Genomic DNA, 25,880 nt, shown 5'->3' with positions numbered 1-25,880 from the left:
ATTATTAAAGTGTGCAGTGAGTGAGTGTGTGCGTGCTTGTCGCAGGTTGCGGTGAGTTGCGTTGGGTATATCCCCGCTAACTCCATTGCTAAATCCTTCTGTCCCAACCGGTGTTGGGCATCAAGGCTACGTCCAGGAGCGATCCATCTCGACCAGCCACTGTTGTTCACCCGTGTTTAAATATGTCGGATAAAATCAAAGTGGCCGTGCGGGTTCGTCCGTTTAATCGGCGAGGTAAGGGAAATGCTCATGATGTTCGGGGAGTGTAGCAAAGTGAATGCGAAAAGTTGTCAATCTGTACGGGTACGGATGTTGATGAAAGGGTGCAGCTGTTTGGTCGAGTGGATTACTCATAGCATGCAATCATCACACCACATGAGACCACATATCCTCTGCAGCTGACAAAGTTTCCCAACGTACAGGCAACGGAACAAAGGAATCAAATAGAGAAATCTGTCGTGACGTCCAATTCATTAGTCAGCTTTGGAAAAGGCCGACTCCCACATACGCATTGAACGCAGTCAATTATCATGCATGGAAACCGTTTACGTGCCGATCGTTGGTCTTGTTGAATCGGAGCCGGAAAAGAGTCTTCACCGTTTACCATTTACCAACCCAACCAATGACGCAGCATTCACTTTGCCATTCTTCGAGTAAATCCACCGTTCTTTAATTCCTCTTCCTATTCTTCTTTGCAGAACTTGAACTCGCCACAGAAAACGTCATTGAAATGGATGGCTATCAAACGATTTTGAAATATCCTGCCAGCTTAGATAAGATGGAAAGGTAAGGCCGATACGACGTTTCTTATTACAAATGCATACACATACACCACAGCAAACCCGCCATCGTCAGCCGTCGGCATTAAATATGCAAGTTTCACACAACTCAAAACCAAACCCCCCGTCATGGTGGAAAAGCTCGACAGCATGTTCCGAAACCAAACGATCTAAATATGCGTGTACCATGCGCGGGGTCGGAGCTTTCTAGTTTTGGTTGAATTGTTAGAATGGTTGGCAGGGTACGTTAAAAGGCAACTAAAAGAAGATGGAAAAACAGCACTACGAAACGCAAACGGAAATCAAAACAGAGAATTATTTAAGCGCACGTTCTGCGTTCACTTCAACACACGCACGCAATAGTGTGCCAGGGGAAGGTTAATCTAGGTGGTAGGAGCAAGTCCTGCAACTGTCAGAGCAGTATGGCAAACAAACTGCCTTGTCCTTATGTTCGTGGCACGTAGACTTTTGCTGTGGTGCTTTCTAGACGAATTCGTGGCCAGTATAGGGTGGTAGTTGCCTTGAAGACGGGGAGTGTCTTTCATTCTTACGCACTACCAGGTAAAAAAATGATCTGATGTTGACGAATTCTTTGCTTGACTGGCTTTATTGGGTTTCTCGATGGCTAAACCGTTGCACTGTTGCGTTAACAGTAGGCAATAGTTATTGAAGGATTGAGTTATTGAAGGATTGAAGGATGTATGCATAAGATCCGTATTCAGTAAACAAATTCAATGATGGCGATAGTCGAACAATCGTCGTGTAAATGTTCTGTTCGTTTAAAGTAGAAAATTTAATGAAGTTAAGTAAAGTATTTTGATGCTGGTTGGATACATTTTTGGGAGTTTCAATTTAATATGTAAAATATGTTGCACTAGTGGATAATTCTTTCAAAATGTCACCACAACAAAACGTATGGAAATTTCCGTAAATATCGTTAGCTTGTACAGATTTTATTCATAATTGATCAAGGTGGAGTATTACATTTCGTCCCTCTCGTTCTATACCATATTTTCCCTTGGGTCAAAAGGAAACCATTGTATCTGAGGTCTCTTTTAATCACGCTTTTCATAAGACAGCCTCATTTATGATTTTGTATTTTTTGAATTATGGTAGTGATAGAGGGGAAGCTGAAGAAAGAATAATCCGAAGTTGTGTGAACGTACTCTTCTTTATAATACTACGATCCAACATCGTGGACCCAGTAATTCTCATCGCAAACATGTTCGTTCTTGAAAGTTTCTTCCTGGCTAGGCGGAAAAGGGGTACTACTGTACATGTCCTATTTTCGAAAGCACCATTGTGCGATTGTGTCGTAGCTATTGTTTTTCGTAATCTATTGATTTTCTTCATTCAAGCCTTGCGCATCCTACGCCGCAACGGAAACGGAGGGTCTGTAGAAGCTTTCTGAAACGCTGTTGCGCTACGTTTATGAGTTTTCCGCTTGGTTATCATCGTTAGCGTAGTTGGAGAAGTGTCCTTGCGATAGCAATATTCGCTTGGTAGTATATCGAATGAGAAAAAAACAGTCAAGCCTGTCAGGTGGCCAGGTGAATGGGACAGGTAAGGGAGGACGAACGCGATGTTGTCATTGGCCTTAGTGCAAGAAATAAAACAATCTGGTACACACACACACGCATATCGCAATGTTGCAACGCCAGGCATCGATGGCTAGGCACACGCTTGAATGTCGAGAGGCACCTCTTTCCCTTTTCCGATACCTCCGATTGCGTGGCTGGTTGATACGAAATCGAAAATCGACCCAAAACTACCCGCCCCACTGGTCCGTGGTCGAGTTATACGAGGGGTCGTTTGTACCTCTAGAATTCAGTACACCTTACGGCTCACGGGTCGGAGCCGTCTTTGCGGTTAGGTTTTGCGCGCACTATTTTCTATTTCCTTTCCCGAGTATGTCGTCGACGTTTTTGATTATTGGTGACTTTTACGCGTTGGGCACGATAGAGTAGTGTGTAGTGGTGTATTGGAAGAGAATGGTCGGCCAAGAGGAGGAGGACGACGACGACGAGCGGGTGCTCGAGGTGATCCAACGGCAAACTCATCCATCGCCTTCATCGGATGGCAAGAGACGCTGGTTCATCTTGCTCGATCTGGTACGGCGCTGGATTCGGACGGTTTTTGCACTAGCACGGAACCGTATGGCTCAGGTGATGCTGTCACCTTGGGCTGAAAATAACAATTATTTATTTTCGTACAGTAGCATAACTACTAGAGGCACGAGTAGTGCTAGCGCTATCACTACTACGAGCACCACCACTACCTTCTGCACAGGAAATGGACGGTAAGTCTTTCAAACACAGTGGAACGGTTCACTGGTGCCGGTGGTAGGTTGACAAGGTAAAATGATGTTGAAAAACGGCAAAGAAGTAGGTGTCCTTTCCGTGTGTTGCCTTTACGGACTATGAACAACCACCGCTATTAACCTGTCGACTCGCATCACTACAGGGTGATGGTGTGGAAGGTCTTTTACACTGCCCCTGGTGAAAAGGATACTCCGGTGGAGAAGAAGACGAAACAGTTGTCATGGCTCTGTTCGATCAACTCACTGTACAATCCAAAGACACGAGGATTTCTAAACACCGCACCAAACTATGCAGGTAGTAGAGACAACCGGGGACTCCACAGTGATTGTATTCCGTCTCTATCGTCAAGCACAATCACTTCCTTTTTCTGCAATCAATAATTCAGCCGTAGGTTTCATTAGGGCGTACCGCTGTTAGTAGCACAATATGGCGAAGCCTTCCTTGCACGGTCCACGTAAAACACGTTTGGCGATCGTTTACATAACATTTTCATTATGAATCAATTTTGGAGTTGATAAAATTCTAGTTTTTGTCAGTTTTTGCCTGGGTGTTGAAAACTTTTACCGCTTTTAACGATGACTTAAACCCATCCTAATGACGCCTTTGCTATCTATTTTATGTGACGGAATTCATATCATCCTTGGGCTAAGACCTTTTACTTCTCGCCCTGTCATCCGAAGGTGTGCTGCTTCCATGCGTTGTTAAAGTGTCAAACAGTCAACAGAATTAGCACCATCCCGTCAATCACTATCTCCGCCAACGATGGTGTGGTGCTGATCATGAAATAGGGATTTTGGCGACGACACCACCACCTATGGAGAACCTAAATGTTCGATCTAATCTTTTCTGTTTTCCGCGTGCTTTTGGTTGGCTTTGCATATAAGGGATAGAATTCAATTCACGGTGCTGCATTGGTTATTGTGGCAATGCATTGCACTTAGCGCCAGCACTCAGGAAGATTTTCAGTATCGAGTTGGCAGTAGTCCTTTTGCACCAGGCAAGCTGGGGCCTAGTATTTTGCAATTTAATTTCTATGTGGTGGTCCTGTTTGCTATACAGGATAAAACGTTCGCCCATTGTTCCCTATTTTGTCGTATCTATTAGATTCACTAGACGGTGGTGTTGGAACGATGTAGTTATACAAGAAATAGGACATTCTACATTTTTTTTTGGAAACGCGCTGTGACCATCTTCATTAAAAAAAAATGGTAAGGGAGTGGAAGGTTGATTGCAAAGGGTCTTCCTCCCTTTGCCCTTTTTTGTACGAGGCATTTTCCAACGAAAGGCAAGGGAATAGCTTGCACACATAATTCGATGCCATCAAGTCTGGAGCTGTCGTCGATAGGAAGTGCAGACAGAGAGTCTGTAAGAAGAGAAGCTAGCCAAATGCTTGTTTGCCAATATCAGCGTCAGGCAGGAGACTTGCTATCACCTCACAGGAAGGAGCTGCTCCTTTCTTCCTCATAATGGAGCCGAGAGTCATTAAATCCGTCGGAAAGAGTTGGTTTACGCTTTCCTGTTTGTCATATCGTTCACTCCTTCGTAAAGATAGTGCGCGAATATTGTTAGGGATTGCTTTTTTTCGCAGAGAAAGTGCCCATCCCATCTTGAAGGAAGCGATAAGGCATTACGCACTTCTCTTTGTATTGTTTGTCTCGTGTCTGTGAGATAGATTTTGAAACCGATTTCAAGTCAAACTTTTTCACTGTTTTTTGTCGTACTTATACTCATATTTATTTATGTGTTGTTAGCACATCAGGTTGAGGGTTGAGACGACCCCATAGTGTCTGATTGGAAAATGAAAAATGTGTGTTGCTTGTCTTGGGAAATTCAATCGATCGGTCACGCCATCGCGATCACGGAAGTTGCTCCATTCAAAGGCACCAGCCATTCCATGAAAAATCGATGCATTTCATTTGTATTTGGTTCGCGCTTTTTAGGTGCAGTATGTACTGTTCTACCTCATATGGCCCAATTTCTTATCATTTAAACCTCACGACGGCTGTAGTCGTGGGAAATGTGTACTAGTGTACATTTTTCAGAAGTATCATTCGGTATCGTCGTCGCATCCCTATCGCGTCCGCTGGTAGTGGAGGGTCAAACTCAAACCGGCACCAGACCCTGGTGGTTAACAGTTTTGCCTTTTGCTGTCCCAGCCAACCAACATCGCGGTCGGGCACACGATGGACGTGTTCAGGTCAGGCCGGTGCGCCAACATTCATTTCAAAAGAAAAATGCCAGTGCTGCTCACCTCTGGCACACGGCAAACGTGAGCGTCGAGTTGCTTGAACGTTGCATTTCATCCTGTCCAGTCTGGGCTTATTGTTATCAATTTGCGATAAGAGCGCTACCTAACCGTAAACCAGTTTCGCTATCGCTCCCTTTCACGATAGTATGTTTCATTCAGCTCCGCCCGTAGTACATACCAATATGGTGTTAATTTTTTATTACGATTTAAACATTTTGCGTGTTGTGCTGAGGCTCTTTCTAAAACATTTATTTCATGTAGATTTTCTGGAAGAGATTTTCTTACTAATAATGATACTATGAGGGCCGCCATATTTTTAGTAAATGAAGTGACCAAGGTCAAAAAAATACATGCGATAGAACTATCAATAAAAAACACATGTTTTGAACATGAAGAAGTCCATAAGAACTAATTAATTCTAGGTTCATGAACTGTACATGTTACGAGCTCAAAGAGATAGCTTTAGAAGAACGTACAGGAACTGATAGAAAAATCTGTATATTTTGATGTTTTATATACATCACAAGAAAAGAGAACAAAGCATATCTTCATGCCATTATGTTGAACGATTTATATATCCAAATTTGTCCAAACAGCATGCAATTTAATGGGATTCCAAGCCACAATGAGTGAGGGTTCTGAAAAAAGTCTGCAAGCAAATCGAAGGGGGATAGTGTTTGCTCGTAATTATCACAATTTTAGTACAAAGCTAGCGGAAAAAAGCATTCAACAGGTCCACACCCAATTCACTGGAAACATGAAAGCAGAGACAACATGCCTTCGTCTGAACATTAGTTCGTCGTTGTTTTTCACCAGAAGAAGCTGGGTGGTGGAAAGCGCATAGTTTGTACTTGCTCATACCCCTAATGGGCTTGTCGAAGGTGTTCGGTGCCTTTTGGCCGCCTGCGAGCGAAAAAAAGTTATTCGGTTTGTTTGGAGTTCAGTTTGGGGATTAGCTTATTACGTAATAGAAGGTGCTTCCTCCGAAGCTAGATCAACTACCGTCTTCCATTTTGTGTGCAACCGTCTTTTCTGATATTGGTTTTCAGTATAAGGTTTGGAAGAGGCTTTTGTAGTTTATTTTTTTCGTTTTCGCAATATGATCGCCTAAAAGCGACAGTAAAGAACATTTAATGTCAGCCAACAAAATTATGTGCCGTTCGATCGATAAAGATTGAAATGAAAGCCTTTCACTGGTGCTATCTGATTAAAGAAGGTTAATATAACGAAATAATTTGCTGACAGCTATTTTGTACTGTCATAATGAACATTGAAAGTAACTATGAAAGGCATAATAGAGCTAACAAATACACTCTGCTCGAATACAGTTGCTCATTGCGTATTCAATACATATCCCGTCGAAGGATTTCAGTGAAAAATGGAGTCCTACTCACTCTTATTGCTGTTGAAAAGATCCCAAGCACTGTAGTCGTCTAGCAAATATATGCAAACGATTAATACAGCGTTGCTGAAAACAGGAAGCTGAACTTGCCAAACGTGTTAAGCAGCATGTTTATGGGAAGCAGAATACTTTGCATTTTGTCCAAGACGGCCCTGTACAACAGGTGGAGCGTGGTATGCGAGATTTTCTTTCGCGGGTTGTATTGTGTTAAAAGTTTTTCGTACGCTTTCCCGGACAATGCTACTTTAATTCAATCACAGATGGGATATTGTGTTTTCATTACAAAAAACACGCGAAACCGCCCATAATGATGATGGTGTGCGAAATATTACAAAAAATCTCACTCCAAACTGCTTGATGTTGATTTTGCACTGGTTGTGCAGAGATCGTTTTACATGATAGCTGCTGCTTTTGACGGCTGTTCTTTTCGATATCCGTACATCCGCAAGGATGGCAAACGATGGAAATCAAACCCCCGTAGAAGGAATGGCGCGGTGTACGAAAGAAGGAGAGGCATGATGAGCTTCCTTTTATGGCATTTCATCACGCAATTCCAAGTGTGTTGAGGGTTTTCGTCCCTGTGGTAGCGGTAGAATCCTAGAATGAGTGGAAAATTAATTTTCAGACAACGGATAAAAGGACAATCCATTCGTATAGAAGGAAGGGGATGGAAGGAGCAGATAAGTGAAGGCGGAAATAGTATTTCCCTGTTAGTCAGTTCCCCGAACCACAGGTGTGGCACTAACTTTCGTCGGGTCGAGCGTGTCCGGGAAGGATTTCCTAATGTGTGACTTTATTTGCGCGTTGCCGCCTGTCCACCATTGCCACCTGGTGCAGGTTAATATTTTTAATTAGTTTGTCTAATAAATTCCCATCATGATGGAACAGCAAGAGAAAAACGGTGGTAGCTGTAGCGGGAACCTTTTCCGCCGATAAACGGCAACGAATAAATAAACCCATTAAAGTCCCTTTGGGAACTTCTAATCACACCTTGGTCGAATCTCGGTGTAAACGAAGGATTGTTTTGTTGTCTTTCTATCTTTCGAAAGAAATTCCTCAGCGTGTAGCATTATATTAGAACAATTTTTCTTACAAAAAATAGATCGAAATTAGATATTTCGTTTGTGAACATTGTGATTGCCCAAAAAAAAAAAAATATATATATATATATATTAATCTCTTATGAATTATTGTGATTAGTTGTGTTCGGATGTTCGGTGTGTGCACTACATTTGTGAGTGCAATCTAATAACGTCGGGCTGTTTTGTCGCTTGTCACTTTTGCTTCGATTGCTAAACGTAAAATACAAAGCGAAAGTTTAGAGAGAATGTCTTGTAAGATCATATCAAACTGAAAATATACGACCTCTGCACATTCGAGTGCTCTTTGGTGCGTAACTGCATTAATTACGCTTTTTTGTGGGTCTCAAAATGGGCCAACCGACGGACAGGGGCCATTCATATGATGCCCCGTGCTGTACAGTAACAAGTTTATCGTCGTAAAGATAAGTAATTTATCATGGAATTGCACCGTGTTTTTTGGCCGCGTGAAAAGCCCAACTTTCCCAACAACGACGATGGTTTGTTCGATGTAAATTTTAAGATCACAACACAGTGGTAAAACAACAACGGACCGGTGCCTGGTGTAATGGCCTAATTTTCCCACCAGACTTACTTTTTTCTACAGGATATCATGCTTGCAAAAATAAATGCTGTAGTAGACATCGGTAATATGCTGTTATGTGACAAACCGAATCGAATGAATGATAATCGTTTGATAATGCTTCCCGGAGTGTAAACGAGTAAGACTTCATCAGACAGGCGTGGCATGATTACGTGAGGCTTGAAATGTCGTACTCTTCATGTAGAAGGCGGTTTGTTTTCCTACTTGCCCCCTAGAGGCAAACCAAATGTCCCAATCGAACGATCCGTAAACACGCCTAATAAATGTCTCCACTACACGAGTTCCTTCTGTAGTAGCACCGAGTGGAATTGAAAAAGTAAATTGATATATTTAATACTCCTTGTCCATGGAATTCAAGCAGATGCATCAAGCGCGATTACATGAATTGGCGAGAAATAGAAGTAAGAGAATAGAAAAAGCGGCGTAAAAGCACGGTTGATCGTCAAAAAGACAGCGGCTTGTTAATAAGCATTACTTTGTTCGGTTCATGCAGCGGTTGGAAAAGCAAAAAGAAGGAGAAGGGTAATATTTTCCAAATCGCGCATGTGTGCGGATGTGTGTCTTACCGAAGGTGAGATCTTTTTTGTTTCTAGTTCAGCAGTTTGAACGAAACACCTTGGAAGGAAACTCTCGAACTCTCGAAAGCACGGTTCAACCAAATGAAACGACGAAGTTGGTTCAAAGTATGAAACGAAGGTGCCTAAGCTACGCCACGCGCGCGCCCACAACGAATGAAGCAGAAACATGGTGTCCGATTTGTTTTCTTCCATCTTCGAGCGTGTGTGTGTATTTGATTTTTTTTGGTGCGCGCTTTATGCGATTGCCGACCGTCTTCCTCACAGAAACCACAACCGTCCTTCACCACGTGGGACCACCTCAGACAGTACCAATGCATGAATAAAAATGGAAAAAATAGTAAGTGGCCTTTCGTGGGTGCCGGGAGCTCCGAAGAAGCAAAACCCCACTATAAAGAAAAAATTACTGGCGCAATTGGCGCAACACATACAAGCAGCAACAAATGGAACGTTCGGAAAAGTTACACTCTCCAGGGACGGCCACCATGCTCCCCTCTCCTGCTCCATTGCTCCTCCGCCGAAGTGGCATGCGTTTTTCATTACAACGGCGAGTTTTTTTTTGCGGTACTCTCTCGTTTTGGGGCGATGATTTGATGATGGAACCATAGTGCTCCTCTACCGAATGCCGCCGAAGCCACGCAATTGGGAAATAGGTAATCGGTGGTGCAAAAAATGACGGTCCCACCAAGCATTTAACAAACTGCAGTTTTGAGTTCCTTTCGACTCATAAAGAAGGCACCGTTACCTTCAGAAGTGAAAAGGCCTACCGTATGAAGAGGAAGGCGGATTGGGATTTCTCTTCTATAGAAAGAATATTTCCATAATGGTGGGGACTTCTTTTTCAATTAGAGTGAAAGTGTAATGTTGAAGTATGTAAAGCAAAAGCACAAAAAATCTTAGAACACTCGAGAACGTGATGGCCATTTCCGAAGGGGTGCGAGAATTAAATTGAAGTAGGCTCTGAAATAAAAACTCATGCATCCCAAGAATGCTTCCCTGCCCCCATAGTCCTGTAAATTTATACGAGCAGGGTTGTTCTTATATGAAGTCAATTGTCTGTGAATGCTGGTTGCTGGTGACCCGGCACACTCTAGAGGGATAAATAGAGATTGAGCAATTTGCACTAAAGTATATTCAATCGCCAAAGGTAACCCCATACACCGCAGAAAACTGGAAGTATCTTCAACACCTAAGCAAGTAGTACATTCTTGTTACCGATAATCTGTACTGTGTCTGCAAATGTTGCAACTGCTGGTACTGTTTCCATGTCAAAAAGTGCATAGAAAAGCATGCAAAAAGTGCGTCAACACAACTGACGATGTCAAACCAAAACCAGATGTGCCCATCGCTTTCAACGCTAACCGCCCCGGTAATATGGCCTTGACTGTTTTGGTCTTTTGATTTAATATTTAACTTAACACGTTTTTTCTACACAACGACAATGCTGTTGCTCGCCACTAGTTACTCATTCACTAGCTGTACTCTATTTCGTTACAGGAAGCCTCCGAAGATTTTCGCTTTCGATCACTGTTTCTACTCGACCGATGCAAACGCGAACAACTTTGCGTCACAGGAGCTGGTCTTCAACAACATCGGTCGGGACATTCTGGAGAATGCATTCCAGGGTTATAATGCGTGCATCTTTGCGTACGGTCAGACTGGTTCGGGCAAGTCGTACACGATGATGGGTAGCCAAGAAAGCAAAGGCATCATACCGCGCCTGTGTGACGAGCTGTTTGCATCCATCGCAGCCAAACAGACGGATGAGCTAAACTATAAGGTAGAGGTGTCATACATGGAGATCTACAATGAAAAGGTGCACGATCTGCTCGATCCGAAGACAGCAAAACAGTCGCTGAAGGTGCGCGAGCATAACGTGCTTGGTCCGTATGTCGATGGATTATCCCAGCTGGCAGTCACCTCATTTCTGGTAAGGACGATTAACCGAAAAAATATCCAAAAACAATTACACTCGCTTGCATAAGTTAGATAGAGCTGCTTGGTACCTTTTCTTTGTTGTACGTTTCGTACAAATTATAGTATAGACAAGAATATATACTTCATATTTGAGTATAAAATTTAAGTTCTTTTGTGTGGTACGTTATACTTGTAGAAGCTTTAATTTGTTGTTCTTATTGCTTCTTGGGAAAGTTTAGTGTCAGTTTACTATAGAGGTCTGGCTTTTTAGATAGATAAGCGACGGTAATATATACACACCTCGTTGGAAGTGGGTAAACTGGGAACAATTTTGCTCGCAAGCCGAACACTTCCATGTCACTTAGTTGTATCGTTATCTACAAACGTTCATGTTTTACCCAAAGCTATTGCCACTCAATTATTTGACCCGACCTGCAGCATAATTGATGTTGCCCTTGGGAGGGTCTGCTTGCTCGACGATGCGTGATTCATCGATTTGACACATTGGTCAAGGCTATTAAGGCAGTATAGAATGCGTAAACTCATTTGTTTGGTACTATGCAGCACATATTATATGTTTTTCTGTTTGTTTTAGGACATCGATAACCTGATGGCAGAAGGCAACAAATCGCGTACGGTCGCCGCAACGAATATGAATTCGGAATCGTCCCGCTCGCACGCAGTCTTCACAGTCGTACTGACACAGACACTAATCGACACACTATCCGGAGTCACGGGAGAAAAGGTATCACGGGTTTCACTGGTCGATTTGGCCGGTAGTGAGCGTGCTGTGAAAACAGGTGCCGTTGGAGACCGCCTCAAAGAGGGCTCAAATATCAACAAAAGCCTTACCACACTCGGCTTGGTGATATCGAAGTTGGCTGATAGTACTGGAGGCGGTAAGAACAAAGATAAGTTTGTACCGTACCGTGACTCAGTGTTGACGTGGCTACTAAAGGACAATCTTGGTGGTAACTCGAAGACGGTAATGTTGGCAACATTGTCACCAGCGGCAGATAACTATGAGGAGACGCTGTCTACGCTTAGGTATGCCGATCGGGCTAAACGAATTGTTAACCATGCAGTGGTGAATGAAGACCCGAATGCACGTATTATCCGTGAATTGCGCAAGGAGGTCGAAACGCTGCGCGAAATGTTAAAGCATGCGACTGGTAACAATTTCGGTGACATGAAGCGCGTCGACATCCACGATAAGCTTGCGGAAAGCGAGAACCTGATGAAGCAGATCTCTCAAACGTGGGAAGAGAAATTGGAGAAGACCGAACAAATTCAAAGCGAACGTCAGCAGGCGCTGGAGAAGATGGGTATCAGCGTGCAGGACAGTGGTATCAAGGTGGAAAAGAATAAATACTATCTTGTCAACCTGAATGCTGATCCGTCTCTGAATGAGCTGCTGGTGTATTACTTGAAAGAGGAAACACTGATCGGTGGTCGAAGTAGTAGCGGTAGCAAACAACCCGACATTCAGCTACTTGGTCTCGGCATCCAGCCAGAACACTGTCTTATCACAATCGAGGATGGCGAGCTGTACATGGAACCCATCGAGAATGCGCGTTGCTGCGTGAATGGCTCTGTCATGAATGGAAAGACAGCGCTTCATCATGGTGATCGTATCCTCTGGGGCAATCATCACTTTTTTCGTGTAAATTGTCCGAAATCGGCCGCAAACAATGCGACTTTGGGAACTTCGGAACCTCAAACGCCGGCGCAGCATCTTGACTATTATTACGCGCAGGAAGAGTTGATGCAAAACGAGCTGAGCAATAACCCGATACAGGCGGCCATCTCGCGACTAGAGAAGCAACACGAAGAAGATAAGCAGGTGGCACTCGAAAAGCAACGACAAGAGTATGAGAAGCAATTTCAGCAGTTGCGAAACATACTGTCACCGACAACACCGTATGCTCCGTATGCACCGTACGATCCATTCCGGCTAGGAAAACTCCCCCCAAACACACCGACGGGCCAACTTCGTGTTGAGAAGTGGGCACAAGAGAGGGACGAGATGTTTAAACGATCTCTTGGTCAGCTCAAGACAGACATCGTACGAGCAAATGCACTCGTACAGGAAGCAAACGTTCTGGCAGAAGAGATGGACAAGCAAACAAAATTCAGTGTGACGCTGCAGATACCTCCTGCCAATCTCAGTCCGAATAGAAAACGAGGCGCTTTCGTAAGCGAACCAGCCATCTTGGTGCGACGCATGAACTCGGGCAGCCAGATCTGGAGTATGGAGAAGCTGGAGAACAAGCTGATAGATATGCGCGACATGTACCAAGACTATAAGGAGCGTCATCTGGCCGCTATGGAAGAGGCTAAAGCTAAGTCGGATCCATTTTACGAGTCACAAGAAAATCATAACCTGATCGGTGTAGCAAACATCTTTCTGGAAGTGTTGTTTCACGATGTGAAGCTGGAGTATCATACACCGATCATTAGTCAGCAAGGTGAAGTTGCGGGGCGGTTGCAGGTGGAAATTAGCCGCGTGGCAGGTACCTTCCCACAAGATCGTATGTGTGAGTCAGCATCTGAGAGTTCCGCAGACAGTCATGAGGACGATGAGGACTCGCCCGATGCACCGTCACCTCCGCCGCCCACCAATAGTAATCAGATCAGTTGTAGAATTAGCATCAAGCAAGCGTCCGGACTGCCGCTTTACCTGTCCAATTTTGTGTTCTGTCAGTACTCTTTCTGGAACCACGAGGTAGCAGTGGTGCCGGCGACCAATCAAGAAGTCGCTGGTCACAACCAAAACATAACGTTCAAGTTTGACCACGAAGCGGACTACGTGGTGACGATGAACGAAGAGTTCATGGAACACTGCACGGATGGTGCACTTTCAATTGAGGTGTGGGGCCATCGGTCGGTGGGATTCTCACGCATGAAAGATTGGGAGGTAGAACAACAGCAGGCAAAAGCACGTTCGCTGGCTGATCGATGGGCAGAGTTATCACGCAAGATCGAACTGTGGGTTGAGATCCATGAGCTGAACGATAATGGTGATTGGGCTCCTGTCGAGGTTCAATGCGCACGCGACATGCTAACAGGTGGAGTGTACCAACTACGCCAAGGATTCCAACGTCGCGTCATGGTGCGAGTAAAGCCAGTGCAAAACTCTGGCACGTTACCTATTATCTGTCAATCGATCATCAATGTATCGATGGGATGTGTTACTGTGCGCTCCAAATTGCAGAAACCGATGGACTCGTATCAAGAAGAAGATCTGACGGTACTGCGGGACAAATGGAGTGAAGCACTTGGACGTCGACGTCAATACCTTGATCAGCAAATACAGCGATTGATCAACAAAGATGATAAGACGGAACAAGAAAAGGAGCGAGAGCAGAGTTTGGTGAACCAGTGGGTTTCACTGACGGAGGAGCGCAATGCGGTTTTAGTGCCGGCCCCTGGATCCGGCATTCCTGGTGCGCCCGCTTCCTGGGATCCACCACTCGGTATGGAACCGCATGTTCCTGTTCTGTTTCTTGATCTCAATGCTGACGATCTGTCGACGCAGGGTCTGTCGAACGATGAGGTCCCGTTGTCTGGTTTGAATTCGATTTTGCCGAAAGAGCATGGCAATAAATTCTACAATTTGCAGATAATCCAGCACTTGGATAAAGATATTTGCGCTATTTGTAGTTGGGATTCGTCCATTCATGACTGTGCATCCCTTAACCGTATCACGGAAGCAAATGAACGTGTTTACCTGATTCTGAAAACAACCGTTCGACTTTCGCACCCGGCTCCAATGGATTTGGTACTTCGCAAGCGGCTGGCACTAAACATTTACAAGCGACAGAGCTTTACGGATCGGTTAAAGAAACTACGCATTGGGCGCGCAGAGTCGCTGTCTTTACAATCAGGCGTTACGTACGAAGTGGTTTCCAACATTCCAAAGGCCTCGGAAGAGCTAGAGGATCGCGAGTCGTTGGCACAAATAGCCGCCACCGGCGATGATTGTTCGGCAAGTGATGGCGAAACATATATCGGTAAGTTTAATCAATCAGTACTACTGAAATGAATGAAAACGAATAAATAGTTTACTTATTTTTGTACGATTGTTTTTGTAGAAAAATATACCAAAGGAGTATCAGCTGTGGAGAGTATTTTGACACTGGATCGTCTAAGGCAGAGTGTGGCCGTAAAAGAGCTGGAACAGGTGCGCGGACCGGCACTTTCTATGCGCAAGACGGCCAGTGTGCCAAACTTCTCACAGGTACGATACGTTTGTCAAGTCTACAACCATATTACCAAGCTCCCCTGCCTTCCATGTCCTACGCTCGGATGGTGCTTTCATTTGTATGTTTTGTTGTACGAACGCGAGGCCGAACTTACGCCCTTATTGCTTAGTATGCTAGAAGCTTGGAAGTTAGCTGCGTGTGATGGAAATGGAACGTTTTGAAGTACACTTAAGGCCTGGGCGGACTCTCTCTGGTAACCGTTTTCTACGGTCTCGGGGTTCAATCATATCGCGGACGATCTTTGCAATTGTGGAAAATACAATATGTATTATATACAATGTATACAATAACAGCTATTTCTATGTGCACAGCTCAGGGCGGCGTATTTTTATTGCAAAACAATCACCTTTTTGTGTCATCACTTAAATTCATGTGTCGTCACACATGTCGCATTCATGCAATTTGATCTGGCAAATTTATTTTTGTTTGTCTTTTTGTTTCTTATTAGCTTACGCGTCTTATTTTGGACATAATTCAATTTATTTTATCTTGCTCCAATTCTATAATTGGTATAAATCATATTGCGTAATATCTGTTCCAAGTGATCCCTGTTCGTTCCCTGTCGCTAAAGCTACTGCTACTACTGCTCGTGTGCTACATTGAAATCCAATTGAACGCTTACCCCGTGTTAATTTTCCTAGTTCCAACCAATTTGCCACACCTACCTCCGTTAATCTGGTTTCGTTCATAGCGTCTAAACTGTAAATTTCATCTAACAATTGTTTTTGTCTCTTTTTCTCTTCTCTCTTCTCTCTATCTCTAACTCTGTCTTCTGCAAAAAAAACGTTTTTCTGTGCCTTATCAATGTGTGCTTTGCCCTTCCCACCGTTAAATTACACCGTGTTTTAAATACATACCCTATCCTGCGTGTTTCATATCCGTTAAAATGCTTTAACTAAATTAAACGTATCCTAATCTAATGATAACAAATCTCATTGTGCACGCGCAAATGCATTTCAAAATTTCACTTTTTTTAAATATGCTACTCTCACACATGAAAACCTTCATCCTTAAAACATCAACTCTGCTGTATTTTGTAAATTTCGCTCATCGTTAAATGATCCAATCGTGTTTCGCGATTGTGCGCGGTGATTTTACCCGTTTTGGTGGTACGAAAAAAATGCGTGATTTCTTAATATTAAACCCTAAAAGGCGGTTAGAGATGCCAGGGAGCTAAGTACGAGTCTCACCACCTCGAGGACAGTAAGTAGACGCTCGCTAGACGAAAAATCGTGTTTTTAGAGTGTGTCTATGAATGTGTATTTAGCTTGTAATGAATTTCCTTGTTTGATTTTCTGTTTTGTACTTTTAAAAAAATAAAACACATGTTTATAAATCGTCTAGTGTGTTCAGGTCGTTACCTTAATTAATGGCGCTTTATTAGAGATTGTTCTGAAATTTTTTTTCTATTTGGCACGTAAAGATTGTTTGAGACTTGTAAAACAAAAATAATAACAAACGAACCAAAAGCTTTCACAATTAATTAGTGTTCACAGTATCATCGAGCACAAACAATAGAAAAGCTATGAGCTATTGATTTAATGCGATTGCAACTCCTTATCCTATTATCACATGATAATAGTCATATCACTCCTGAAAAGCGCCAGGAATTAAGCTATCAACTCTACCCAACAGTTTTTAAAAGTATTTAAAAGTATTTAAATATAATAGATGTTTACCTTACTCTTAATGATTTTATTCTCCATTCGTTATATTGTGTTTTAACTGAATTCCTTTAAACGTGATCGACGAGATATTGTGAAGCTACGAATACCAGAGAAAAAATGTTTACCGCCTGAACGATGATATAGTCACTTTCGTTGGATTTTTTCCCATCAAAGCTTCGATGTGTTGTATATATATATATGTTGTAGTAGTGATTAAGTTACGAATAATATTACACAATTGTTCTTCTTTTTATTTATCGGCTTAGAAACTATATTATTATAAGATATCAGAAGATATACGCTTATGATATCGATCTTATCGCTACTATGCGCAATGATGGCAATCAATCATTAACTGCTTTGATTGATAACGAATGCTTTCCAATTAATTGCAGATGAGATTCTTCGATGCGTCGTTCGAGTCGTTGTTGAGCATTGGACGATCGGAATCGTATGCTGATTTGAAAATGGGTCTTAACAATGGTAGGCGTTGTTCGCGATGTTAAGGCGCGCTATAAATGAATTGTTAATGCAAATGTAATTCCTTCATGTTCTACAGCGCAAAGCACGCGTGAGACGGCTAACAACAGACAAAAGATGAAAAACAACAATGGTGAAGAATCGTCTAGTTCCGGTTACGGTGCAGGTACGTGCGAAATAGATTGCAATAGGGGTATATGTGTCCTGTTTAGATTTTTTCACACCTAAATCACCTTACCGTTAGTTTGGTGTATCACGTCTATTTTACTTGTGAACGATGGAAAAATTCATGTTAGAAGTTGTTTCAGTGTTATATTGTAACTCTATTATGTCATTTATTGAAGTTTGAAAATATAAGTAAATTTCACTGAAGAGGTTAGCCTTCCAATAATCGAATACAACAGAGATATTCTTTTTTTGTATTCACATACTGACATTTAATATTTCTACACTCCTCACGCTCTCACTAATGGAATGCAGCTCGTCCCACATTCCTCAATCTCAATATCAATCTGAACTCCTTGCGACTTCAACCTACTAAGCGTATGTAGCCCAACTTGTCTTGTCATATTCATTTTACTAATTAAATTCCTAATGTTCGTACTTGTTCTGTTTGTTTTGTTTCTATTTTTGAACATGGATTTGTTTATATATTTAATTTCGTGATTTAAATTTAAGAAACTTGTTTATTTTTCATATGTTGTGATTGAGCACTATTTTTCTTATGTTTTTATTTGTTTTTTTTTTATTAAATTTGCTTAATATTACCTTCGGACTAGACGTTGTATAACTTGTGTTAATTTTGCAACACATTGTTTTATTCGAATATTTAGCATCACCAGCTGCAAGCAAGTTAGCCCAAAGGATGACGACGTTGCATGAAGAACCGTTGATCAAGCAGATATGCTATGAGGAAGAAGGAGAGGATCGGTTTAGTGAACCGGAGTATGCTGATTACAACGATTTCTACGATCAGCCAATGGGCAAGAAACCGTCACTATCGAAGATGAAATCATCCTACACAGTCGAATCGTTTATTGACATCGATAAACGTAGCCAGTCGACCGCTAGTGAAGGGATGAATTCAATCGGGGTGACTGGTGGAAAGTTCGCTGGTAAGACGAAAGTAGAATCGGCGTCCATGGGTGGAATCTCATCGGCGCCGGTTTCGGGCGGTAGTGCTGGTGGCCATGGGTCAAAATATCAAACAATGACGCCTAGCATGAGTTCGTCAACTTCGAGCGGCTATGGCTCTCAAGCCGTCTCGTGCACCAACCTTACCAACGATGACACATACTCCATCCGGTCACTAAGCGCCGGGGAAACGCCAGGTTAGTGTGGAGAGATAAACTCGTTTCAGGTGCGTTTCAAAAATCATGAAAACGATTAAACAATTGTTTTGTGTTTTTCCCTTAGATACAATGTCGCCGTCCAAAATGCAGGATCAAATTTTTTCTGCTAGCACCAATGCCAAATACGAGGAGGAATCTGTGACCTCTCTTACGACCTCAACCTCCGCTTCTGAGAGCACGCTAATGGTGGAGAGCATGGATAGCTATAGCAGCAGTCCATCAACACGACCACTTAGCGATATGCCTAAACGCGTTAATCCGTTCCTTAAGGATACCACTTTGGAATCGATTGACGGTAGCAAATCGATCGGATTTGTCGATCATGTGAAACAGCATATACAACAATATAATGAAGAAGATGAAGGAATTTGCGCAGAGCAAACTCAATCTGTAGATTCAACGACTATGAGCGAATCAACACAAATGGTTGACGAGACTGAAGAAAGTGATCAATGCTCAGCGAACACCAAACTCTCCTCAGATGGTATGTGTGTTTTAACGATTGTTAGCATTCGATTTATACGTGGAGGATATAATACTTCTAATAGAAAATAATTTTACTTCCACACGTTTGTAATTGTTTTATCTTTTTTTTCTTTAGTTACCTTAACGCGCTAATAATTGCCTTTTTGTCTTTCTGATTAATGTGAAGACATCAACAGACATTTTATTTATGCCTTTTCACAGTTACGCATAGTCAGTTCGTTATGCTTACCCCTCGATCGAACAAAATCAAAACGAATAATTTTGTATGCTCTGTTTCTGTTTTCTATTGTTTAGTTATGGAAAGCAGTTTCTCGTCGACGCCTGGAAAGCAGGAAATATTTCCGGAATGGGTAGCGGTTGGCGAGTCCGTGCTAATAAGACCCTATAATACCAGCGGTGTAATAGCTTTCATCGGTGCCACTCACTTCCAAGTAAAGGCATCCCCATTTTGCACTATAAAGTTACTAGTTATTAAAGATTTTCCTTTTTTTAGGGAGGAACTTGGATCGGAGTGGAGTTGGACACGCCGACTGGCAAAAATGACGGTACCGTGCAAGGGATCCAATATTTTGATTGCCGTCCAAAGCACGGAATTTTTGTGCGTGTTGACAAATTGATTCTCGACAAGCGTGGCCGTGCAATGCGTGAACTGAAAAAAGCGGAGAAGATGAAAGGTTTGTTGGTAGCAGTTAAAAGTATGTGCCCGATTATACCTTATGTTCTATATGGTGGTATATGTTACTCTTTTAGCTGACCTAGCTACCGGCAAAGGTGGACAGAGGCCATCGACGGCTGCTGGAATGACAACAAATGGTCCACGCAAATGATACGCGTTTAATCGTGGCCTCAGTAGCGCGCAGTGTTTGTCGAAGCCGTTCGCAGGCCGAAAGCGGTTTGTTCCGAAGTCTGCCTCCGTTGCAACGTTTAACCGCGGTAAGTAAAGGAGACATCTCGACAGTACCATATACAGCATGCCGATCGAATAACATGAAAAGCAAACAGCAGAGGCAGTACTGAAATATCCGCAATCTTCATATGCATGACCTAGCTCGATAGTCAAAAGTACGCGAACACTTGTGAAAGGAGAGTCTTTAGAGAAAAGGCCGCATGATCGAAAGTGTAGATTTATTTTGGAAGTCCGATGCTACAAAATCCATCCCTTCTATCAGGAAACTTGCTTCATATTTTGAAGATATGCTTTTTTTCCTATATATTGTCGTAAACTAGAAGCTCGCTTTGCTAGAGAAGCGACAGTAGTAGTAATAGCGATCGATAGAGAAACTTTAGGCAAACGCATAAATAGCTCAGAAGCTAATGCTCTATAGCAGCTCTAGATAGTGAATGAGATATTTTCACCATCCCAAGTTGATGACGAGACAAGTAAAGTAATAAATGAGGTTATCTTCGTCATCCTGACTATCACAAATATCATAGCATTATCAAGAATGCACGAGCTGATAGGGTTGTCCAAAGGCGGGGAGATTTATATTGAATACATATTCACGTCACGAGAAAAAGTAACCGTATGTATCCGATTGTGGAGGTAGCGAACATATCTCATATGTTCGTTTCTCACACATTTCGTGCATAATTGCATTCTGAATGTTAGTTGCACTTTGGTGTGATCACATAGTTTCTGCCAACAGTAAACTAAATCGAATAACAAGTGACTTGCCATAAAGAGACGCAACCTACTGAAGCATTTGATTGTTTGATTAATTGAAAACGTAATTTTTTTAGCCTGACGGTAGGCATTTTGAACTGTTTGAACCCGATTCCATCCCGCTTTCGATAGAAAATATTAACACACAATCTATACGTTTTTCGTCCGTTCAATGTGTGAAGCTGTAGGTAGATGATAGAAACGATTGCAAAGCTGAAGAAAAAAACCGTTTGCTGAATGTAGCATATTTTTTATTTATGTTAGAAGGAAGAAAATAACAAAGCATAACGCTTAAATAGGAGCAAAGGCGTAGATCGTAGAAAGTAGGAAATGGTTGGCGAGATAAAATTGAAACGAACCGATAGTGGGTCATAGAAATTCTGTCCGTAAGTGTACGAAAGTGATTGAACCCGTTTGTGTGAAACCATCCATTCCATTGCAATAAAAGCAAGATTCCTTCCGTTGCAGCGTGCCCGCGGTGGTAGGAATGCCGCCCGTGAACATACTAATATAGGGCGCTAGAAGCAGTAGCAGCAATTCGTCCAACCGAACGCTATTATTAGTCTCTTCTACCGGTTCTAGAGAAGGTAACGCAAAGGCTGGGATGCTTGGGTGAGAGGTACTCCATCCGGTGGCAATTAGCATTCCGTTTCGAGTTTTGACGAAAGGTTGAAGTTGAGCATGTGTGTTGATGATACATGCGGTAACAGTGCATTCTTTCCGTCGTCATTAGATAAGCACTGTTAGTCTCAGATCACTTATCTGCTGCACCGTTGAACAAAAAACAATTGTACAAGAAGCTGTGGACCGAGGTGTGCTTGAAGAAGAAACAGTGCTGGGTACTATGTCACCTAATGGTATTGAACATGATGGTATCGAAAACTGATAGCTTTGGTAGCTAAGGTACCACTCATGAAGTGCTTAGCTCAACCAAAAGCATCGAATCAGTGGAGAGTATTGGAACCAGTGGTTTGTGCAAAAAAACCTACGAGCACGTGCTAGTTGTTTATGTGTTTGAAAAGTATTGTTTTACATTTTATTTGCTAGTGGCTGTAGGAAGCTTTCCAGCTAGAAGCGGCCTAAAGCATGCCCAGAAGCATGTCGAAATTAGCAAGTCGAGTTTTAGAGCAACACGGATAGAGTATGATTGTGAACGTGTAAACCAGTACTGTGATTCCTTCAAGCACAATTCGATTCCTATACGATAAGCTATGAACCACTGATAGTAAACGGCAATTACGTCTGTAGTGGATCTTAGATGTAGATACATATGCAAAATTGAACACCAGTGAATCTTTGTGCTGGAGAAAATGTGCACAGTACTACTGTGCAGCACAGCAATAGCATCAAAAATCAAATGGAGTATAGTGTTGGATAGATAGAATCGTAGATTGCAATAATGGAATCTGCCCTGATCGGCACCCTTTGTCCCTCCTGGCCTGTGTAGCATGATGTGTAGACAACTAGTAAACAGCAGCACCATTTTAACGCTGCGGTAATAATCATTTCGTATAGTGATTTAGTATGGTTGCTCACTCAGAATGCAAAAGCGCGTCACAGTTCCGTGTGGCGGAGATGTTTGAATAGGATTTCTTTTGCGTTGCGGGCATATCATTTATGCAATCTTCCATTTTACACAGCAATGCAGTTTATGCTTAAATGCAACACACAGCAAGACTCAATTCGGTAACAAAACAGCAATATTTGAGCAGATAATAGTCGTTCTTTAGGACTTGAGAGTAAACGCGCCTCCTGTCGAGAAAATGATCAGAGTAGGAACGAGTTGAAGCTTCTAATTTTCACGTGATGCTGATGGTTTTAACTTGTTACTAGACAACAGGAAATTGTGATTTAGTTGTTTAAGTTAGAAGACAAATTTTGTGTTACCGTTCGCTCAAAATGACTTCATTTTTTGTGCTTAGAATGTCATCATATCGGAGGAATAAGGTTCCGTGTAGTATACATTTGTTCAAATTGTTTCAACTATACATAACAAACATGTTATAAATCACTTTGCTCGAAGTTTGCTGCGGCCACCGGATAGTGGCAGGGGCATCCTGTATGTATAAGTTCTTATTGTTATTGTGTTACGCTCAATGATAGTGAAGAGTTTGTGTTTTGCCGTAGCATAGATTTGTGTGATTTTAAGCTTAGTTTTCATTTTATTTTCCCCGATAAGAACACCGATTTGAGAGACGCTTTATTTAGTTACTATTTTGAAAGAGACTCGATTAGATGTACATAAAGGGCAAGCTGCGCGGTTAAAAAGAGCAGATAAACAGATTCATACTATTTAACAGGCAGATGCTCCTGCCGCCGAAGCATCGTTTGTGTATATTTATTTTTAATGCCTATGTTATGTTTTTGCGTGTGCATACTCCTTTTGCCCTCTTATACTAACATAAGATTTCATCGCTCCCCAGCTTTACATCTTTCCATTGGTGTAAAGGCTATTGCTACGACGATGTGTATCAAATGTTATATACTAGACAAGCGAAAGCCGTTTCGCTCCTGGCCGTAATTAATTCACAATCATTGTTACTAGTGTTAAAAGGCAAACGGTACCCTGCGAGAGGAGCAGATCTATTTCTCTTATTCTCCTCTACACTACCCTAGCATTCCTTAATCCCCAAGTTTTCCACGATCTACGATTCCGATGACTATCCAACTGCTGGGTAGCAGGGAATCCATGAATGTCAAAATAACCGGTGTAATAAATAAAGATGTGTATAGTATGAATGATGACTACTGAAGAGCGCTTTCTGGTCTGGAAAAGTTGACGGGCTGTTGCAATAAAGATGATGAAGGCTGAAAACTGCAAATTGATAAAAGTTGGTCAAACAGCGCACTGGGTAGACATATATGTCTGGCGCCACATATTGGGCGCGAAAGGAAAGAAATTGATGTTTTGCTGATCAAGTATATAGGAAGAGTGAGGACGCGTGTCTATCGAGTAAAATCCCATTCCGTCGCACATACCCTCCCGCCCTGGCCATGGCGAATAAAGAGCAAAAAGATATACAAATTATAATTCTTTACCAAAGGCGAGTAAAATAATACCACGAAAGAGAGGCATTGTGAAAATATATGAGAATCTTCAGATATAATAGCACACACACACACACACACAAATACAGAAATAAGAGATTAACATGGTCATGAAAGTGGCAGAAGATAAGTGATGAGAACAAACATAAAATCCACAAATCTATTTTTCTAGACTAGTAATATGCGTTGTGCACATGCGAATGCGTGTGCTTGGGAGTGCGCGGCATGTCACAAAAGGTCGATATTGAATGGGTGAATATTTAATAACAACAACACATAAAAGGATAAGCTTGCTATTAAACAAATTTCCCCTTTTGAGAGGAGAAGCGCCCATGCCATAACTTTAACCCAAATTAAGGAAATAACCACTTCCCCGAACATCCACAAAAAACATTATGTAGGAAAGAGGCATTCCTTTAAAACAGGACAGCAAAGAAAAACACATCAGGACGTGGCGTGGCGCTCACTTTTTCGACAACACCATTAAACCTTGGAAGCGGAACTCAAACAAAGATGGAGGGTACCGTAGCGCAAGGTAGCAAAAGTATAGGCAATAGATGTGGATTGAAGTGAACATATAATCAATCTAGTCAAAGCATGACTCGATCCATCAATAAGCGGTAAATGCAAAAGCTCCTCATAGTGTAATCAACTCAAAGAAGATGGAGAGAAAAACACACAAAAAAACAACTATCCAAAACATGGACAACAAGACCGTGAAAAGTAACAACAAAAGAAGGAGGAAAGAGCAAAAGCAAAACAAAGATTAATAATTATAAACTGCTTATTCTGTAATTATAATAAAAATAGTCGCAAGTCGAACACAACACAAAACTGTTAGACGCGGTGTTTACTATTTGAAACATTGATAAATTAAAAGAGAAGGTAAGAAAGAGTCAATACAAAAAATATCCTCTGATGAAATATATACTAAAAAAGTATCACGAAAAAGTTCGTCGTTGACCGTTCGATGCCGTTCGAACGTTCAAGTCTTTTCGGGCAGATTGGGCTTTTTTGAAGAGTCGAGCAGCTTGAAAGCTTTTGACGGCGTGAAACGTCAACATCTGACGTTTCGTTTGTAAACATTAGCCGGCACATACCTCTGGGATGGGATGGTAAATTTTCACGAAATCGTAAGTAAAACATTCACATAATGGTTTGCTTATATGTTTATTTAAATAAGTTTATACGAAAGTAATACTCTGTCTTGCAGTTGAAATCATTTTACTCTCTAGGTTGCAAAGATGGGGCGCTTTGCTATGCGGGGTATCGTGTTTACTGTTATCTCAAGGCAGGTACGTCGTTCGGTGCTGAACTTGTCCTAATATCAATGCTTTCCCGTTTTTAATGCATTTCTTCATCACAGAAAAGCGCATGACAAACATACAGTATCGGTATGACAGTGAGCTACAGCTGCTCTACCTAATCGCGAAGAAAGAACCGGATTCAGCGTTCGACCTGTTCATTCCGTCGCTAACGACCGGCCAATTGAACGTTGGCCAGTTCAAAACATACAGAGAAGCAGTCACCTTGCCGGATGGTGGGAAGCCAGAAAGCATCATATTGGCGATATGCGATCCAAGTTCTACCGTGCTACTGTATAGGATGACGACTGGCTTGAAGGAAATCGGCCAGAAGCTTCCGTCAAAGGGCAAATTGCTTAGGTTGAATGTTAAATCCGGCTGTGATAAAGAATTTCACTGAATAGTAGACCGCGCGAATTAGCTTACCGCGTTCTAGAAGTAGGACTAAGCGCGTGAATGTGAAATTTTCAACTATTGGACCAACGGTCCACGTGGTAATCATCATGCAATGCCAAACATCCTACGACTAAATAATTGTTTCCTGAACCAACAGTGGTGGTTTGGCATGAGAAGCACAGTTTAACCGAGATTTCAACCCAGACCAGACGTGTTGCTCATAGATTCTATATTTTAACGTAACTACCAAATAAAAACAACCCTGTTACACGAAAGCGTGCCATTTTTTAAATA

General features: G+C 42.1%; 2 protein-coding genes across 2 annotated transcripts; both read left to right on the top strand.

Moving 5' to 3' along the window:
* The first annotated feature begins 182 nt into the window (after positions 1 to 182).
* LOC128715817 (kinesin-like protein KIF13A) lies at positions 183 to 20,002 on the top strand. Its single transcript, XM_053810733.1, has 14 exons — positions 183 to 234; positions 699 to 786; positions 10,506 to 10,938; positions 11,521 to 14,938; positions 15,020 to 15,165; positions 16,343 to 16,393; positions 17,253 to 17,340; positions 17,417 to 17,503; positions 17,818 to 17,880; positions 18,171 to 18,668; positions 18,754 to 19,173; positions 19,470 to 19,606; positions 19,669 to 19,849; positions 19,926 to 20,002. Exons 1-14 carry the CDS (start codon positions 183 to 185, stop codon positions 20,000 to 20,002), a joined length of 5,739 nt encoding a protein of 1,912 aa, XP_053666708.1.
* A 4,996-nt stretch (positions 20,003 to 24,998) lies between these two features.
* Positions 24,999 to 25,590, top strand: LOC128713274 (uncharacterized). The gene is made up of 3 exons (XM_053808132.1): positions 24,999 to 25,019; positions 25,100 to 25,181; positions 25,253 to 25,590. Exons 1-3 carry the CDS (start codon positions 24,999 to 25,001, stop codon positions 25,588 to 25,590), a joined length of 441 nt encoding a protein of 146 aa, XP_053664107.1.
* The last annotated feature ends 290 nt before the right edge of the window (positions 25,591 to 25,880 follow it).

Source organism: Anopheles marshallii, chromosome 3 (genome assembly GCF_943734725.1).
Source record: "Anopheles marshallii chromosome 3, idAnoMarsDA_429_01, whole genome shotgun sequence".
NCBI lineage: Eukaryota > Metazoa > Arthropoda > Insecta > Diptera > Culicidae > Anopheles > Anopheles marshallii.
This window is presented reverse-complemented; position numbering and strand designations above follow the sequence as displayed.

Coding starts and splice junctions, on each gene's coding strand:
- LOC128715817 (XM_053810733.1), top strand. CDS start 183: ATGTCGGATAAAATCAAAGTGGCCGTGCGGGTTCGTCCGTTTAATCGG. Junction 10,939..11,520: donor TGGCAGTCACCTCATTTCTG/GTAAGGACGATT, acceptor TGTTTGTTTTAG/GACATCGATAACCTGATGGC. Junction 19,174..19,469: donor CACCAAACTCTCCTCAGATG/GTATGTGTGTTT, acceptor TCTATTGTTTAG/TTATGGAAAGCAGTTTCTCG.
- LOC128713274 (XM_053808132.1), top strand. CDS start 24,999: ATGGTAAATTTTCACGAAATC. Junction 25,020..25,099: donor TGGTAAATTTTCACGAAATC/GTAAGTAAAACA, acceptor TCTGTCTTGCAG/TTGAAATCATTTTACTCTCT. Junction 25,182..25,252: donor TTACTGTTATCTCAAGGCAG/GTACGTCGTTCG, acceptor TCTTCATCACAG/AAAAGCGCATGACAAACATA.